Source organism: Mandrillus leucophaeus, unplaced genomic scaffold (genome assembly GCF_000951045.1).
Source record: "Mandrillus leucophaeus isolate KB7577 unplaced genomic scaffold, Mleu.le_1.0 Scaffold1504, whole genome shotgun sequence".
NCBI lineage: Eukaryota > Metazoa > Chordata > Mammalia > Primates > Cercopithecidae > Mandrillus > Mandrillus leucophaeus.
The window spans coordinates 304,707-323,750 of record NW_012101482.1 but is presented as its reverse complement, the minus strand read 5'-3'; the positions used below and the strand labels follow the sequence as shown (position 1 = coordinate 323,750).

At 37.8% G+C, this 19,044-nt stretch overlaps 1 protein-coding gene across 1 annotated transcript in view; it reads left to right on the top strand.

Moving 5' to 3' along the window:
* The window catches only part of ATP10D (ATPase, class V, type 10D), a 109,264-nt gene that overhangs the window by 17,953 nt on the left and 72,267 nt on the right, over nucleotides 1–19,044 (top strand). Inside the window, exons 2-3 of the mRNA XM_011975033.1 lie at nucleotides 8,433–8,759; nucleotides 11,399–11,593. Coding sequence (XP_011830423.1) covers nucleotides 8,470–8,759; nucleotides 11,399–11,593 — 485 coding nt within the window. The 5' untranslated portion in view covers nucleotides 8,433–8,469. The remainder of the gene's footprint in view (nucleotides 1–8,432; nucleotides 8,760–11,398; nucleotides 11,594–19,044) is intronic.

The following is a 19,044-nucleotide window of genomic DNA, read 5'->3' as shown; positions in this document are numbered from 1 at the left end:
CTATGAACTCCAAGGTGATTTTATTCAGTAAATTTGATTCATTCCACCCAATGGCGAATACAAAGCATTACGTAACTTCATTATTCAAGATCCACAGTTTTCCCACAAAATAAATTGACCCTTGTCATCACAAAAGCCCATATTAGACATATTCACATAGACTGTTCATACTTACCTTCTTTTCCAAAGATTATGTGAGGTGAAGGAAAACCTTTTTTTGTCAATAGAGTATAGTAGTGGAGCCATACCAACATGTCACATTGTCACCTGGGGCAGCAAAGAAACCACCAAAGATACAAAACCATCTTGATGCCTTTGTCATGACCTATGAGATAAGGAATCAGTCTGCCTGCGGTAATAAGCTTCTATAGAGAGTGTTGAACAAGTGGGTCACAGATGACACAGATTGGAGCAAGACCAAGTTTTATCAGGGCGCACTGTGCTTCAGGCAGGGCTGGCTACTTCTGATGTGTAGGTCAAGGAGACTTTCCTATCATGAGTCTATTGTGAAACAATTCCTGTCTTATTGTTAGAAATCCATAGATATGAAATTTCTCTGTGCCTTTTATTGACTATGATAGAGAATTCCTGTGTCTTCCATGGTTTAGAACATATAAGAACTTTGGCGTTTTGTTTGTGTTTTCTCATCTTGGTTGAGAAGAAGGTTATAAGTCTATCAAGGTCAGGATCCATTGTTCTTTCTTGGTCAACTTTTGGAAATGTTGGTTGAAACTAATTCTAACTGTATTAAATCTGCAGAAAGAATCCTTAAGATCTCATCAACAATCTTTTGTGTAAACTAGACTTCGCTCTTTTAGTTAATTCTAGCCTTAAATGTGAGGATCTTCTTGTATCCACTGTCAAGCCATTAGTGCATAGCTGAGGTTACACATTCAAAGAAGATGGGCTTCCCAATAACATGAGCGATATCTAATAAATTGCTTAGTCTTAATTCCAACTGTGCATTTTGCAATAAAGTTAGTTAGCACAGAGTAGTGAATCTCAGAGCAGCATCAGTACTATCTGCAAGTGTGTTAGACATGCAGACTCCTGAGCCCCATCCCAGACCTGCTGGATCAGAAACCTAGAGGGGTGAGGTTCATGGCCAGGTGTGGTGGCTCACACCTATAATCCTAGCACTTTGGGAGGCCAAGGCAGGTGGATCACCTGAGGTCAAGAGTTCGAGACCAGCCTGGCCAACATGGTGAAACCCCATCTCTCCTAAAAATACAAGAAACAACAACAACAACAAAACTAGTTGGGCATGGTGGTGCATGCCTATAGTACCAGCTACTTGGGAAGCTGTGGTGGAAGGATCATTTGAACCAGGGAAGCAGAGATTGCAGTGAGCTGAGATCGAGCCACCCCACCACTACACTCCAGCATGGGCGACAGACCAAGACTGTCTCCAAAAGAAAAAAAAAAAAAAAAAAAAGAAACCTAAGGGATGAGGTTCGGGAGATTCTGATGCAAAACAAATGTAGGGCATCTTGAAATGATTATAGATGTTTTCTTCTTTTAGACCAGTTAACATGTGTGTTTTTCAAATTGTTGGCTGGTGATGACCTCAGGAATTTAAAAATGCTAACTGAGCCCAAGAGAATTCATTATCCTGTATTTACCTTTGGTAATCTGCCCTACTGCAAGCTTTTCATTAAGCATTCATTAAGGGAAATAGGACTTTTGAGAACTAAATCTGCCTTCAAGGACATTTGTGTATAGTAAGGAACTTGGTATATTTTAGCTACATTCTGTTAGTGATGGATTTTAGTTTTTAATATCTTCTAGAAAAAATACTATAATTAGAAATAATGTAATTTTAAATGACCATATTTTATTATTTAAAATTTTATGTATTAATAGCATTATATAGTTGGAATAAAACATATGTTTTAAAACATAAAACAGTCTCAGCAGCTCAGTAGCATTATATAGATTGGACGTCTTGAGAAAATTTTAAAACATTCTTCGAACTTTACTTTTTTCTCTGAAAAATGAAATGAAATTCCACATCAAGTGAAAACTAAATTAAATGGCATGTAGTATTTTGTAAACAGTAATTATTATAAAAGTGTTAGTACTTACCAAGCAATGCTTGATATGTATTTCTTCAATTATGATCTTAGTTGATTTCACACCTAAAATTGAAAGCTTATAGATTTTAGAACTTTAATTACAGGTTTTATAATCTGTGAGTAAATGAAATATTGGATGGAAAAATTAATATCTAGCATCATGCAGACCTGCTTTACAGTAGCACTAGACTATTCCAGAATATTACATAAAATTAATACATTTTCCTTACAAAACTTTAACTTAATTTTTTAAGAATATAAATCAATACCTCTAAGGACAGCAGATTACTGATGGTAGTAGAGTATCTAGATCTAAAACATTCTTTCTTGGGTTATGTGATCATCATTGAACTTCAAGCACCTGGTTGTTCATATGGTTTTAAAAAGTTATTTTTGTTAATTCTCAAGACAGGGTTCCTATGGTTGGCAGAGCATCAGGTCATAAAACACGAGACCAGTTGGTTTATTAGCAGAAAACTCTGAAAATTTATCTCTTTGAAGAATGGGCTAAATCTTAGAATTATGAATGATGTTTCTAGAAATCCCTGAAAATGCTGCCCATTAAGTTCTTTATTAGAACTTTTGTCTACTAGATTGCTGGACTTTCTCTTAGCAACAGTTGAGAAGAGAGTATTGCTATCCTCAGCTAGTTGGTTGCCTAGAAGCCTCCCCCATTAAATAAAGAGCAAACTTACTAAAGCAGAATGTGACCAGGTGGTTCAGTATGCGGTGCAGTTTAATAAATTAAACATAGATGAATAATTGGTATAGTTGTTAGTATCAATACTGTGCACACAAATTCTCAGCTAATATTTATGAGTAAATATTGTAGAGAGAACATTTTGTAAAAAGTTACAATGGTAGTTAACCCTTACTTGGGACTTACTATGGGTCAAACACGTGCTAAGTGCTTTTCATATATTAACTCACTGAATCCTCATAGCAACCCTTTGAGCAAGTTAAGCTGGCAAATAGGGGTGCCAGAAGTTGACGTCAACTATGCTCTAAGCCATGCAAAAGGAAATGGGATGTCTTTAAGTTCTTGTCTATAAAATTCAGTGATCAACAGACATTTATATATCATCTAACTTTGGCCAAGCACTGGACAGACACATGGAGAGGAATTAGGTATGTTCCCTGACTTTGAATAATGAAGCCATCTGTAACACACTATGGCAAATGCATATGAGCCATGCTTAGGGTTCTAATGGGGGCAGAGCAGAAAACGCCTTATGGTGTCTCCTGTGTGGACCCCTCCCAATCTCCCTCATTCCATGGTCAAGCCAAAACAGTGTCAAGGATGAATAGAGGCTGGTGTGGTGAGTGGGTGATATGGTTAACTTGTCCTTCAGAAAGAGAGGGCAGCATTTGGAGAGGTGCAAAGTGTACACTATGCTTTGCAACCTCCTTAACTCATTGGGAGTACTAACTAAATTACAATGTCATAGGCCCCATTCCAGATCCACGGAATCAGAATCTCCAGGAGAGAGGCTTTGGAGACTGTGACTAACAGGGGCCCCAGGTGATTCTTATCAGGGGGGCTTGGGCAACACTGGACAAGTGGAATACAGTTTGTCCACGAACGTTGTTGGAATGAGTTTTGGAGAGAATGGTGAAGAATGAGATTAGGTAGTATGAAAGTCACTTTATGTCATACCTGTCTTTTTGATTGTTCAGTTTTCTGTTTGTATCCTACTTTATGCTGCTACGTCTCAGTCATTAATAGGTACATTGAATTGAGCATTTACTTGGACAACTTTAAATTGAAAACTTTGGACCTAAGCCCAATGTACAAGATTCCCACCCTTGACTTATCTATGACTTGAGAAACACTCAAACAGGAGAGTGGGGAAGAGGATGAGCATTGTTTGTTTATAGCATGTTCCTTGACTCTTAATCATGTTTCATTGTATTTGTTAGAAGACTGAGTAGCTACTAAGTGATACAGCTAATATTTGATCCTGGGTTTACAGAGCAGAAGAAATGTGATTTGTCAAAAAGCGGTGAGCAAAGTGCTCGTTCCTTCAGTTAAAAAGGGTGAACTGCAAAATGCAGCTTTGGAGTCAAAGTCCATAGTAACCTTTGTTACCATATGAAGATGTGTGCCGGCTGTTCCCTTGATTTCTTTTAAGGAAAACCAATTATCAATGTTTTATGTGCATTTATCTCTATTTTAAAATCTTGCTTTTATATGTGCATGTGTATATATATTTTTGTTTATAAAACAAAACCATGTGTTTGCCAACACTCTGATACAAAATAAGTCATTGGGTAGAATTTTGCTGTAGGACTAATGGTTTGTGACCACTGTGTTAAGTCATCTCTAAAGTCTAAGCCTTAAGATATAATGATTTGTGATGATGCTTGATGAGGTATGACTTACTGATTTGCTTTCCTATCATATCTTAAAGAAATTTTCCTGAATATTTATGTGGAGCACTATTAATAACTGAGGCTTCTCCAAGTACTAACATACTTTTTTTTTTTTTTTTTTTTTGGAGACACAATCATGCTCTGTCACCCAGGCTGGAGTGCAGTGGCACGATCTCGACTCACTGCAAGCTCCGCCTCCTGGGTTCACACCATTCTCCTGCCTCAGCCTCCTGAATGGCTGGGACTACAGGCGCCTGCCACCACGCCCGGCTAATTATTATTATTATTATTTTTTTTTGAGACGGAGCCTTGCTCTGTCGCCCAGGCTGGAGTGCAGTGGCCAGATCTCAGCTCACTGAAAGCTCCACCTCCCTGGTTTACGCCATTCTCCTGCCTCAGCCTCCCGAGTAGCTGGGACTACAGGCGCTCGTCACCTCACCCGGCTAGTTTTTTTGTATATTTTTTAGTAGAGACGGGGTTTCACCGCGTTAGCCAGGATGGTCTCGATCTCCTGACCTCGTGATCCACCTGCCTCGGCCTCCCAAAGTGCTGGGATTACAGGCATGAGCCACCGCGCCTGGCCAGTAACATACTTTTAACTTTGTTGGAAATGACAGAGAAAGAGTGAAAGGCTCTTTCCTGATTACGGTGGGCACAGTGCTGCCCTCCCCTAAGCCTTCTTGTCAGGTGCTCTCTTTCGTTAATTTTCTACCGTAAGATTCTGTTTTCTTCTTTTTTAAATCTGATATTTTCAAACATGGAAAATGTTATTTCTTTTTATTCATTTTACAAAAGCATCCACTGAAATAAAACAATTTGAAAGATCTTCATAAACAGATTTTATCTTTAGCTCTCTGTAGAACAAATACCTGTTTCTATGGGAAAAGCTTTCTATATGTAACATTATTGACTGAGGGAGAAAGGGTTGTAAGGAGAAAATTTTGTTTTAAAAACTTTTGAATTGACAAATAAAAATTGTATGTATTTTTGGTGAATAATGTGATGTTTTGATATGTGGATGTATTGTGGAATGGCTAACTCAAGGTAATAAACATGTGTATTACCTCACATACTTTTTATTGTGGTGAAAACACTTCAAGTCTACTCTCTTAACAATTTTCAAGTATACAATATTAACTGTAGTCACCATAATATACAATAGATCTCTTGAACTTATTACTTCTTTGTAGTTGGAATTTTGCATTCCATAATAGTCTGTTTGCTGCATTTGGGGATGTGGATCTATTTAGGAACATGGATCTATCCACTTCCATGTATAATTTCAGCCCCGTGTGAAGCCACACACAATCAGTATCTTTTTACTAACATGTTTAGTGTCATTAGTGGATCTTGAAACTAATTCAATGCATCCTAACTGGTATTAATATGAGAGAGAGAAGAAAGAAGATCCCTGTGTGCATTGCAGGTAGTAAGGGTAAGAAATATTTCGTAGAACTTTTGTTTCAGATGTGTGTGTGAGTGTGTGTGTGTAAATTCTATTTTGCATCATAGAATGTATTTCTCACTGGGATGGCAGTTAACACATTTCAGAAGCCTCTGAGCTAGGATGACTAAATAGATCCTTGGTCATTCCTGCCCAGTATAAAATAATTAAATTTTAATCTAGAAATTTGAAAGGATTTTCATCATATATTAATTACCTCCAAGCCTAGGCTTTTCTCCTCAGTTCCTTCAAAGTACTTCTCTGTCTAGCTTAAATCTGTCCTCTGGCCCAAGGGTCACTTTTCAGGAGAATGACAGTGCTGAAGATAGAGTTCTTACAAAATGATGAGCTGCCCAGCCTTGGAGAGTAGGAGAGAGACTTGCAGGCTCTAGGAGGGGGCTGTGGAGGGCAGTGAGCCAGCCCTAATTCTATCTTCACCAAAATTCCTTGAAAATGGAAAGAAGGAATAAAGGGGAAAGGCAATATGAGAGTAAATAGAGAATCTCATGTACATTTAAAGATACTAAAAAGGCACATAGAGAAGGAGACCTAGAAATACTTTGTCAACGAAATGTTTTTCAGTCATTGTGGGCTTGTTTCTTAGGAACTGAGTGACTTGGGGAAAGATGTGGTTCTTGTCTGGGTTGTGGAATAAAAAGCCGATTGTTTCTGTGAACCAGTAAGTATGTTTGCTACCGTGAGGTTATTAGTCAGACACACCACAAATTAGCAGAAGTTAACACTTCCTGTATTTATTTCATATTTGTTTAGTTATTCCTGTTTGGACTCTCAAGAAATTGTATTTCAAAATTTAAAAAGGGAAGTGAGATATAGATTGTTGTATGAGATTGTGGACACTAGAGGGATAAACGTTCTTATGTCTTAGTAAGAATTTAATGGCAAATGAATGCTTCCTTTTAAGGTTTCCAGAAATAAATCAAATTGTGCTGATTTCAATCTTTTAAAAAAATATCACGTTTGTCTTAATGGTAACCTAATGAGCGTTATGTGAAACTAATGAAAAGCATTTAGTATTTATGTTCAGTATTTTCTGTTATCTATTGATTCACTTATAAAGCACTATCTTATGTTCTTATTCTGGGGGAGAGTTCTAGATATGTTATGAACTACATTAATAACTCAAGCTGTCATTATGAGCAATAGGTTAAAAGAACTAAGCCACTTTTGTATGCTTGGTGAAGTAAAAACCAGCTTTTCAAATATACTTCAGAGGCAGGCTTTTAAAAAATTATATTGAAGAGATAGTGTTATTTTGGCCAGTCAATCTTCATTGATTTAGTTCTCTATAAATAAATATTTTAGAGGCCAAACTCCAAAGGACTAAGAGCTGATAGCGATAGAACTTTTATTTTTTTCTTGTTGCTATCATTAGTATAAAACTGATGAGACTGACATGAATATTTTCTCTCATGATAAGACGGGCTATCTATTGTGGGTCCAATATCTAGGCACAACTACATATACTCAGAGGCTGTTGTTCTTCCCATCGTCTGCCTGGAATCCCAGCTATTCGGGAGGCTGAAGCACGAGAATTGCTTGAACCCCTTTCTTTCCTTTTTTTGTTTTGATTAATAAACTCACATTCCAGGTAGGGCTGCATTTCTTGGAAAATAAGGAAACCTTAGAAATAAGGAAAATAAGGGAATATGTATCAGTTCGATTTTGTTTTGTTGCAAAGCACCCCAAAACTTAATGACATAACATTTATTGACTCATAATTTGGTGGGTGGGCAAGTCGGACTGAGCTCAGCTCAGCTTATCTCTATTCTAATTTGTCTCATCTGGGCACACTCACTTGTTAGTGGTCAGTTGGCAGTCAGTGGTGTCATTTATGTATTTATAGAGGTTATGGTGGTAAATGGGGCAACTGAGGCATGTGGTGTGGGCCACAGTGGTTCCTAGAACAGTGACAGAGAATAAGCTCCAATGAACAAGCACTTTTCAAGCCTCTACTTGCTGTCTTGTTTGCTAGTGTTAACATTAGCTGAAGCAAGGCACATGGCCAAGCCCAGATTCCACAGGTAGAGAAAGACTCTACCTCTTGATAGGCAGAAAGTTATGTGTGCAAAGACAGGAAGAATTTGTGGGCATTTTTGTAGTCTACATAGAATGGGTTTTATTGATGTCCTATGATCTATCAGACTTTATGCCAGGTGACTTATGTGTTACTCGTTTAGTCCTCAAAACAATTTCCTGAGATGCCTGGCATTATGCCATTGCAAAGATGATAAAATTGGTGATCAGAGAAGTTAAGAGACTTGCACAAATTAAGCCCAAATTGTTTGCTTCAAGTTACAGAATGGCCTTTTAGGTGCTGTCTCTCAGATGCTTAGCCCATGAGGCAAAAAATGTATGCTCTATTTGGTTAAAATGGAGTTCTAAAGACTGCTTTTACTTTCTCCCTTACCTGTTGAACCATTGGGTCATATATTTATTTGGTATAGAAAAAATATTAAAATTTCACTGTCTTTGAGACTTTTCAGAAGCTCATGGAAGTGTGTTTTTTGTTTGCTTGCCAGGTCAGCTACACAGCCTGGATCTCACCACAGTTTGGACATGGCTGAGGCTCTCCAATGGGCCAGGTATCACTGGCGACGGCTGATTGGAGGTGCAACCAGGGATGATGATTCGAGGCCATATAACTATTCCTCATTGCTTGCCTGTGGGCGCAAGTCTTCGCAGACCCCTAAACTGGCAGGAAGGCACCGGATTGTTGTTCCCCACCTCCAACCCTTCAAGGATGAGTATGAGAAGTTCTCTGGAGCCTATGTGAACAATCGAATACGAACAACAAAGTACACGCTTCTGAATTTTGTGCCAAGAAATTTATTTGAACAATTTCACAGGTATTGTTTTATTTTTGAAGAAAACCTTAGAATATCATTCTAGTTGATGCATAACATTTTTTTCATTTCCATAACTCTGTATGTTACTTAAACCTAAGACATATGACATCATCCTTGACAATTTTGGTACAAGTCTGTTGTGGAATGATGACTCCTTCCATTCATGTCACACTTTCCAATTGGTACAGTGTTTTCTCTTTACCAGAAAAAATATTGTAATTCACATATTATAGATTAGGAAATGAATTGACTGTGGTTTAGCCAATGTTATGCCAGTGTCAAGTAGCAGACCAGGGGTTGCCTCCAGGGGTCTTCTTACTCTTGCTTTACTGTTCTTTCCATGAAACCATGCTACATTTTAATTTCAGATTTTTCTTACTGACAATAGGAGGAAATAGAGCTCTGAAGCCAGTGCAGATGTCAGATGTTATTAGGTGAAACAGTGACCTAATTCAGCTTAATATCACATTCATGGACACTCTCCTGTGAGTTTAGGCACTGAAGGAAATGGAAGTGCGAGTGCCACTCCTCTCCTTGTTTGCCGTTGTGCTAGGGAAACACAATATGTATGTAAAAAGCAAAAAGACTTAGTGAATGCAGTGAATGTTATAAAGGGCTGTCAAGTAGAATGAAAGCCTTGAAAAGAGAAATAATAATACTAACTGGAGCAATAGAAGGGGAAGTGACATTTGACTCAATAATGGAGGGTGGGTGAGATATTCAAGGCAGAGATGTGGGCAAAGCATGTTTCAGATGGAGGAAGTAGTATGAATAATGGCATAAAGGCAGTAGCATAAAAGGCTTGCTTGAAGCCTGGGAAGTAGTGTTCTCTGACTTACATGTAGCATCTATGCTGGGGAGCAACAGGGAGTAAAGTCAGAAAGATAGATGTGACCCAGCAAGGAGGTCTTGCTATCAGGATAGAGTTGAGAGCCAAGGCTGCAGGCACAATGAACATGCTTACGTCAGATTTCACTACAGAAGCAGTGTGGTGGGTAGATGAAAGGGCTTAGAGATGATGGATGATGGCAGAGAAAACATTTAGGAAGACATTGTATATATCCCAGTGAATTATAATGGAGACCTGACCTTGGAACAATGTGGGAATGAAAAGAAAGGTGGCCTCTTGCAGATACTATGGATTAAGACATTCAGTGAAAGGAATAAAAAGATGATGTGAACATGTTGAGCTGTGATCACCAGAAGAATTAAAAGAAAAATGAAAAGTGTAAAAAGAACCTTGGCTGGAAGAGTATTTTGTTTTTGTAAAGGTATTCAAGATGCCAGTGCAAGTAAAGAGATTCTCCATATTCTTTAGTCATTCTGCATACATTCATTCTCATTATTCATTTTGTATATGTGCCATATGCATTTATTAAAGAGTGGTTATGTTGAAAAGACAGATGTGAATTTGTTGAATTAATGGCTGTTTAGCCCTATGTGTGTTTCATTCTTTCATGGAGTTTGGAATCTAGTGTACCCAATGGAATAAAAACCTGAAACAGAGTTCAAGGTTAGAGCTGTAGGTTTAGATATGGTCCATCTGGAAAGAGTTGAAGCCACAGAGTAGCAGAAAGGGTTAAGAAAGAAATTTTCAGAGTAAAATGATTTGGAGGTGACAAAAAAGAAGTATATATAGGTTACTCTTTTGAGAAGTTTCATGGTCAATGGAAAAATGTGTGATAAAAATTTAGCGGCAGGATTGAGATTTTGTTTTTCCTTTAAGGAAAAGGGTGTCTTGAACTTACCATATGGCCCAAAATTGGGAACCCATGGAGAAGTATTTGAATATATAAAATAGAAGAATGGAAGAAGTTCCTGAAGAAAGTGGTTCTGAATAGCATAAAGGAAGAAATAGAAGAGTTAGTCACAAGGAGAAAAGAAATAGGCTTTTCTACTCAATTTTGAGGCTTGTTTAAATCTAATATTTGGATGTACAAAAGGCTAGAGGGTTGATCTTTGTTTTGTTAATTATTTTTTTCACCACATTAACTCTGAATGTCTTCTAATTTTTTCTGAACTTTTAAAAAGAAAATAGTACTTTCTATTGTGCTTTTTTCTATATGTTTTTCTGTCGTGCTCAAAACCATCCCACTCAAATATTTACTATTTTATATTTAATAAATAATATCTCACATTATTTATTTATGTATTTATTACTCCACCCAGGCTGGAGTGCAGTGGTGTGATCTCGGCTCACTGCAACCTCCAACTTCTGGGTTCAAGTGATCCTCGTGCCTCAGCCTCCTGAGTAGCTGGGACCACAGGCGTGCACCACTACACCCAGCTAATTTTTGTATTTTTTGTAGAGACAGGGTTTTACTATGTTGCCCAGGCTAGTCTCGAACTCCTGACCTCAAGTGATCTGCCCGCCTCGGCCTCCCAACATACTAAGATTACAGCGGTAAGCCACCGCACCCAGCCCTGATATCTCACATTTATTAAAGTATGACACAAGCCAGATGTCTAGCAGGGTAATAAATAGTTCATTAAGGTTCGTTGTATTTTGCTAGTTCTATATTCTGTAACATACAAAATCTACTAATAGAAACTTACTGAAAAACAGTATAGTACTTTGACTCTTACTTCAATCCTTGAAGTAACTTCTTAACACCTTCTTTTGTGTGTTTGGGTTGCAGAGCTGCCAATTTATATTTCCTGTTCCTAGTTGTCCTGAACTGGGTACCTTTGGTAGAAGCCTTCCAAAAGGAAATCACCATGTTGCCTCTGGTGGTGGTCCTTACAATTATCGCAATTAAAGATGGCCTGGAAGATTATCGGAAATACAAAATTGATAAACAGATCAATAATTTAATAACTAAAGTTTATAGTAGGTAAGTGTAATGGGAGCTTTGCTAAGGACTATGTGTGTATCATTGAGAAATATGCAGAATGTTACTTTTTTCTCCTTAGGTGTGACCAGGACCCTTTTGTGGTTTGTTGTTGCTATTATTTTCAACTAACATTTCATAAAGTCCTATGGTGAATTTAATTCAAGTGTCAGAGGAAAACAAAAATGTATAAGCCGTTGTCAACTCAGGAGCCGACAAAGCGAAAGCTTCTGTAACTCATGTATAAGTGGAATTAAAAGAATTAAACTTCAGGGCCGGGCATGGTGGCTCATACCTGTAATCCCAGTACTTTGGGAGGCCAAGGCGGGTGGATCACCTGAGGTCAGGAGTTCGAGACCAACCTGACCAACATGGTGAAACTCTGTCTCTACTAAATATACAAAAATTAGCCGGATGTGGTGGCAGGTGCCTGTAATCCCAGATACTCAGGGGGCTGAGGCAGGAGAATTGCTTGAACCTGGGAGGTGGAGGTTGCAGTGAGCAGAGATCGCACCACTGCACTCCAGCCACAGCACTCCATCCTGGGTGACAGAGTAAAACTCTGTCTCAAAAAAAAAAAAAAAAAAAAAAGGAGGAGAATATTCTTTTTTGGTGTGCATGAAACTAGAGCATCCCATCACAGCAACAACAGAAAGCATTCATAGGAGGTCTTTTTAGTGGCATATTTGCTGTATTGGAGACTTGTATTTTCAGTATTTATGAAATAGAGAGTCTATGTAGCTAAGAATAAACTCAGTGAAGGTGAGTTTTAAACTGTAGTATATATTATTTGCAGCTCCTGGGTTTTTATTCTTAGATGTAAGTTAATACTTAGTAAACAGTATAGACAAATATAACTTATCTTCAACCTTATGTGATCCAAGGAGGAAAATGTTAGAAAAGCCTTCTCTGAAGAAGCGATATTTAATCTGAAAGCTGCAGAATTTGTATTTTGTTCATTATTAGAATTATTTAGTGACTTTCATAATGTTTGTTTTTATGATCTATCAAGAAAACAAGGAAAATAAGTTTGTTTATCATTAGTAAGATGATTTGAGATTTCTTGGATAATGAGAAATTAGTTCTGTTTTTTTCTCTTATACTCATGTCCTGTCTAAAGGGAACCAGAAAAACCTATGTGTTGTATTTTAAAATGAAATAATGGTATAAGTCCATGGTTTTCATGTAAAGCCATAGAGCATTTGACTAAAACAGTTCTATTAATAATTTAGTAACATTTGAATGCTTATGATATACCAGGGATAGAGAACTAAAATGTCAGTGCAGTCTCTAATCTCACAAAAGAGCTATAAGAAACAATATTTTACAATGATTATATGATGAACAAAGTCCAGAATTTGACCAATTTTAAGATTACCCAGCGAATGCCAAAGTTAGTAAATGGAAAGAATGCTTATTATATATATTTTTGAATACAAATGCAAATATGTAAATAATTTCAGGCCAAGTGCAGTGGCTGACACCTGTAATTCCAGCACTTTGGAATGCTGAGGTGGGTGGATTGCATGAGTTCAGGAGTTTGAGACCAGCCTGGGTAACATGGCGAAACCCTGTCTCTACCAAGAAACAACAACAAAAAATTAGCCAGGCATGGTGGTGTGTGCCTGTAGTCCCAGATATTGGGAGGCTGAGGTGGGAGGATCGCCTGAGCCCAGGCGGCGGAGTTTGCAGTGAGCCAAGATTGGACCACTACACTCCAATCCGGGCAACAGAGAGAGACCCTGTCTCAAATGAATGAAATTAATTGCAATTTGGAGTTGATAGTCTGTGTTTATTTGCTTTTCTAGGTTGTTCTACAACATTTAATCTGATTCTCTCACTTAGCTGTGTAACCTTGGACAATTTACAAAAAGCAGCTAAACACCCAGTTTCCTTTATTATGAATGTAATAATAAAACTTACTTCATAGCACTTAGTCTTTTCCAAGTGCTAAGTAAAAGCCATTATGATTATTATTATAGGTTAATTTAATGACTATTTGCTAGAGTTTATGTTTGTCACATCAAGTCATTTCATCAACATTTGAGAACTCCTTAAAACACTGCACAATTTTTAAAATATTAAAATTACCCAGTGGAAGACCTGGTATAACTTTTTTCTCAGGTGTCCTTTTAGACATAGTCCAGATTTATTTTAATTGATTTTCATATAAACTTAAAGATGAAATGCAGTATTATAGTCAGTTATTTAATATCCATTCTAAAATGTTCCTTTGTGTTTGTGTTTCATAATAGGCTCAGGTAATTTTATGCATTTTTATGTATGTATAATATAATTTGCTTTTGTTTGGTATTGTAGAAGAAATAATGCTTACATTTTTCCCCCAGATTATTTCTGGAGCAATTATTATAAGGTTATAAAGAAATAAAGATGGGATATAAAACCATGCCTTGTTGATTTGAATATGCTAATGTAAATTCCTATGAAATACAAAGAAATCAACTTACAAACAAATTATTTCTTCACAAATTTAGGGTGAAATTATGGGGGCTATTTAGCAAGTTTTTGGAAGAAGCATATTAACATTTCTAAGTGATAATTTGGTTCTTATTTGTAAGAAGTGGTGTTTCACAAGGTGCTTAATTTTCTATAGAAGAGTATCATTTGGAATAACAAACACTAGTCTAGAAATTAATCATTTAAACTCTATTATACCCCCAATTAAGTTAGAATAAGCTATTATAGAAAACCTGACTTTCTTAAGATTGCCTTTAAAATAGGAGCCACTTGTAAGGTTTTAAAATCTGTTTTAACATAATGGAACTGTCTTGAAAAGAAGACTGTTAATCATTCAACAAATTTGAGTGCCTGCTATGTGGTAAGCACTGAGACACTCAGAGGATTTAAACTAAAAATAGATCCAATGTCTGCCATCAACGAATGTACATTATTTTCTGACCTTTAAAAATCACCATGTTGTTGATGTTAGAAGTTTCAAAATATTAGCTAATGTTAACATTTTAGGATTATCTTATAAATCCATAGAATTTCATGATTTGTGAAATGAGACCTTCAGTAGCCATCTAAGATAATAAACCTTATGTAAGACATTTTATGAAACAAAAATTTTAAATTCTTCAAATGTTCTTGAAAATATGTAATTAAACCACATTTTATTTGGTGGTTATCAGAAGTGACTGTTAATGGCAGTAAACTCTAGTATTTGAGAGGATAGACTCTGGATATACCTGCCTTGTTTCAATTTACAGGCCTATGTAGGAGCTGTGTAACATTGAACAAGTTACTTAACTTGTCAAGTCCAATTTTTTTCTAATTTGTAAAAGTAGGGCTATCGTGTTTTCATGATACCAACCACAACATTGATTCAAAAATTAAATGAGTTGATATATATATATTTAAAGCATCTAATAAATCTTAGCTGATGTTGTGCCCAATGGTAATTCATTATTTGCTTATTATAAATAATTTAGTGTTTTATTGGAAACATACTAAAAATACCAAAAAGAAAAATTAATTCATAATCCTACCCTTTCTCTCTTTAAATATAAAGTGAAGTAGGCATCCACATTCACCACCCTTCATTCTTACCTCTCCCTCTCTTCCCTTACCAGCTCCCATTCTAGTGGAATCACTGTTAATCGTTCAGTGTGTATTAGTACCAACTTTTCCCAATGCTTTTGTAGCAGAGCTGTTTGCTACTGAACTTACAAAGAAACAAAATAGGCCTAGAAGCTTTCCTAAAGGAGGGATTGTGGGTGCTGTGTCCTGGTCATTGAGAGTCACACACAAGCACAAACCACCGAGGAGAAGCAAGAAGTTCTAGTTGTGCATTTAGGCTCTGGGGAAAGAAGAAAGTCCTCTTACTAGTTTTAATTATATATCAGGAAAGGAAATGTAGCCTCATATTTGCACCTCCCAACGTTGTAAATGTTTCAGGCTAGTTAAATGTGGCTGTGAGCATTGTCGTTTAACCTGTGGTTGCTTTCCCACTGGGCTCTCTGAAGCCTTCTTTATTCCTGCACTCGGACTAATGTGCTGTCCCACCTTTTTTTGCCTGATTCATTCTTGAACATCCTTTAAGACTCAGTTCAAGTGTCACTTCCTCCAGGGCCCAGTGCCCTGCCTGTTTGCTCCCATAGTAGCCTGTGGACAGCTCCCTTTTAGGAAATTGCTGTTTGTATCTCTGTTTCAAAATTTGACCATAACGTCTCTAGAGTGGGGACCCTATCTTAATCATTTTTGTATCCTTAGCACCTAACATGGTAATTGGCATGTTAATATCAGTATGTGTTTCTAGATCTCAGCTAGTCAGAGATTGGGAAAATTAGCTAGTGTTTTGTTTTGTTTAAATCTTGGTACATGCTACAAATGCGGAAAAATGAAGTGAATTCAAATATAAAAGTGACTTCATTTGAGTTTTGTTCTCATATAGAGAAAGAAACTTGTTCCTTAGAGCAATGTTACTTCTTATATTTGAAAGAAAATAAAATTCCTAACCCAAATGTCGAAGTCTATCTCTCTTTGGGCCTTCACAAGTTCTTAGCAAATTTCCTCCTGACTTTCTTAGATAGAAAGTAGAGAGCAGTAAGCATGAATTATGTACCTCAAATTACACCATCTGTGTCTTTACCTACTTTCTTCTGACCTTAGATGAAGAGGAATTTCCCTTTCTTGTAAATAGTAATCCTTCCATCTGTATTTTTCATCTCATTCCTATTGCTTCTCTGTAGCTTCAGCCAACATCTCCCCTCCCTCCTTTTTCTTCCACCATGCCTTCTGCATTGGCTTCTCCCCTGCTTCCTATGTGCATGCCCAGTTCCTTCGTCTTTACTGTCCTTTGACTTACCCTTCCATTGCAGTGGCTACTTTCACCCCTTATTCCTTTCATAGGTAACCTTCAGGAAATATTCTACTTCGGTAACTTCATTTTTGTTTTGTTTTGCTTTGTTTTTTGAGACAGAGTCTTGCTCTCTCTCAAAAACAGGTTGGAGTGCAGTGGTGTGATCTTGGCTCACTGCAACCTCCGACTTCTGGGTTCAAGTGATCCTCATGCCTCAGCCTCCCGAGTAGCTGGGACTACAGGCATGCACCACCATACCCAGCTAATTTTTTGTATTTTAGTAGAGACGGGATTTCACCATGTTGGCCAGGATGGTCTCCATCTCCTGACCTCGTGATCCGCCCACCTCAACCTCCCAAAGTGCTGGAATTACTGGCATGAGCCACCGTGCCCAGCCTCGGTAACTTCTAATTACTCTCTGATTCATAGAGATTACACTTTCTTCTTCACTCTTCCAATCAACAATTTCACATTATCATCTTTCTCCAAGACCACCAGACCTAACAGCCAAATACTGTAGGCAGTTGGGTCTTCATCATACAGGACTCCTCTGTGAGACTTTCAACTATTGTGACTCCCTCTTATAAATTTCCTTCTTCCTTGATTTCTGTGACACCACTTATCTCAGGTCTTCTTTTACCTTACTATCATTTTGAAGACTCCCTAAGAAACCTTATCCTTACCTGGAATCAACTGCCATCTATGTACCTAGGACTTCCAAATCTACATCTTTACTCATAATCTCCAGATCAGGACCCTCAAACTGCTGAGCAGATACTTCAAATAAAAACTTTTCAAACTGAAGTTATCTCACCTGTGATACAACCAGTTGCTTCTAAAATCTGAGACCTATGACAGCACCATCCATCACCTCATAGTACACGTTAGGAACCATAGTGTCATCCTGGATAATTCCTTTACCTGTAGTAAGTCCAAAAGCTTGTTTCTGGTACCTAATATGTCTTGATTTCATCTTTTATCTATCTGTGTTGCTATTTCCTTAATTCTGACCATCTTCATTCCTCCCCTGAATTATTTCAATAACTTACCATTGGTCTCTTGGCCATACTTCTAAATAACCTGCCATCCAATAATTCATTCATCACTCTGTCTCAGGAGTTGGCAGACAGAAGTATGGTCACATCCTTCTTTGTCTGAACCTTTGGTTGCTCTCCATTTCCTATGGAATGAAATTCCTACTCCTAGATGTGGCATGGAGGACCAAACCATCAAAATAATACCCCTGCCTACCTTTTTTATCTTTGCTCTGTTACCTCCCTCTATCTAAGAATGAACCGATATGCACAGACACTATGGAAAAGTTTGGTAAATACAGAATAAACTGTTGATTTGCCTTTCTCCATGGGCCAATAAACCCTTTAGATTATCAAAGATTTCCTTTATTGATTTCAGCCTTGTGCTTTTGGTATGTCCTGAAAATGTACTTCTTAGGTAGCCTTCTAAGCTAAATATTTCTTGAAAGAGCTGATATAATTCTGTATGGCAGAAGTTGTAAAAGTATTTGTGTAAGTTGATTGCTATTTAATCTGATGAAATAAAGTAAGTGTATTTTATATTTGTCACAAATATTACTTTTTTATGGATATTTGGGAGACAGTGGAGGAATAAGACAGACCTTGTTAATTTTTGTTGGTGGCATCATATGTGAAATGCTACCTGACTAGCTAACATGATACATGATATTCCTTTTTTTTTTTTTGAGACGGAGTCTCGCTCTGTCGCCCAGGCTGGAGTGCAGTGGCGAGATCTCAGCTCACTGCAAGCTCCGCCTCCCGGGTTTACGCCATTCTCCTGCCTCAGCCTCCCGAGTAGCTGGGACTACAGGCGCCCGCCCCCTCACCCGGCTGGTTTTTTGTACTTTTTTTTAGTAGAGACGGGGTTTCACCGGGTTAGCCAGGATGGTCTCGATCTCCTGACCTCGTGATCCGCCCGTCTCGGCCTCCCAAAGTGCTGGGATTACAGGCTTGAGCCACCATGATATTCTACTATACAAATGTCCTCATTTTACCCTAGGGAAAATGACATTCTCCTATACAAATGTCCTCATTCTACCCTAAGGAAAAGGCATCGTGGAGCATAATGGTAACGCATCCTATCTGCCTGACGAGAAGTGCTGAGAGCAGATGATATGTCTTGTGCACCTTCAGATCCTTGGTACCTGACCACAGAGCAGCATGAAGAAATTGCTTTGTATCTGAATGAGCCCATCAAATGTTGATTGTAATTTTATTCCAGAATTAGACTCAAACAGCACAATGGTTCAAAATCCCACAGGAAGAAAGGGCTGAGAAATATGTTTTAGTGGCTCAGTAACTAAATTTTCAGGTGAAGCAATTGTGGAATTTAGGGGTTGCCAGTTCTGTGGCTTCCCTTTTGGCATTTTGTTTGTTTGTGTTTGTTTGTTTGAGACAGCTCTGTCGCCCAAGCTGGAGTGCAGTGGTGTGATCTAGGCTCACTGGAGCCTCCACCTCCTGGGTTCGAGAGATTCTCCCATCTCAGCCTCCCAAGTAGCTGGGATTGCAAGTGAGTGCCACTGTGCCCAGCTAATTTTTTGTATTTTTAGTAGAGATGGGATTTCACCATGTTGGCCAGGCTGGTCTGGAACTCCTGA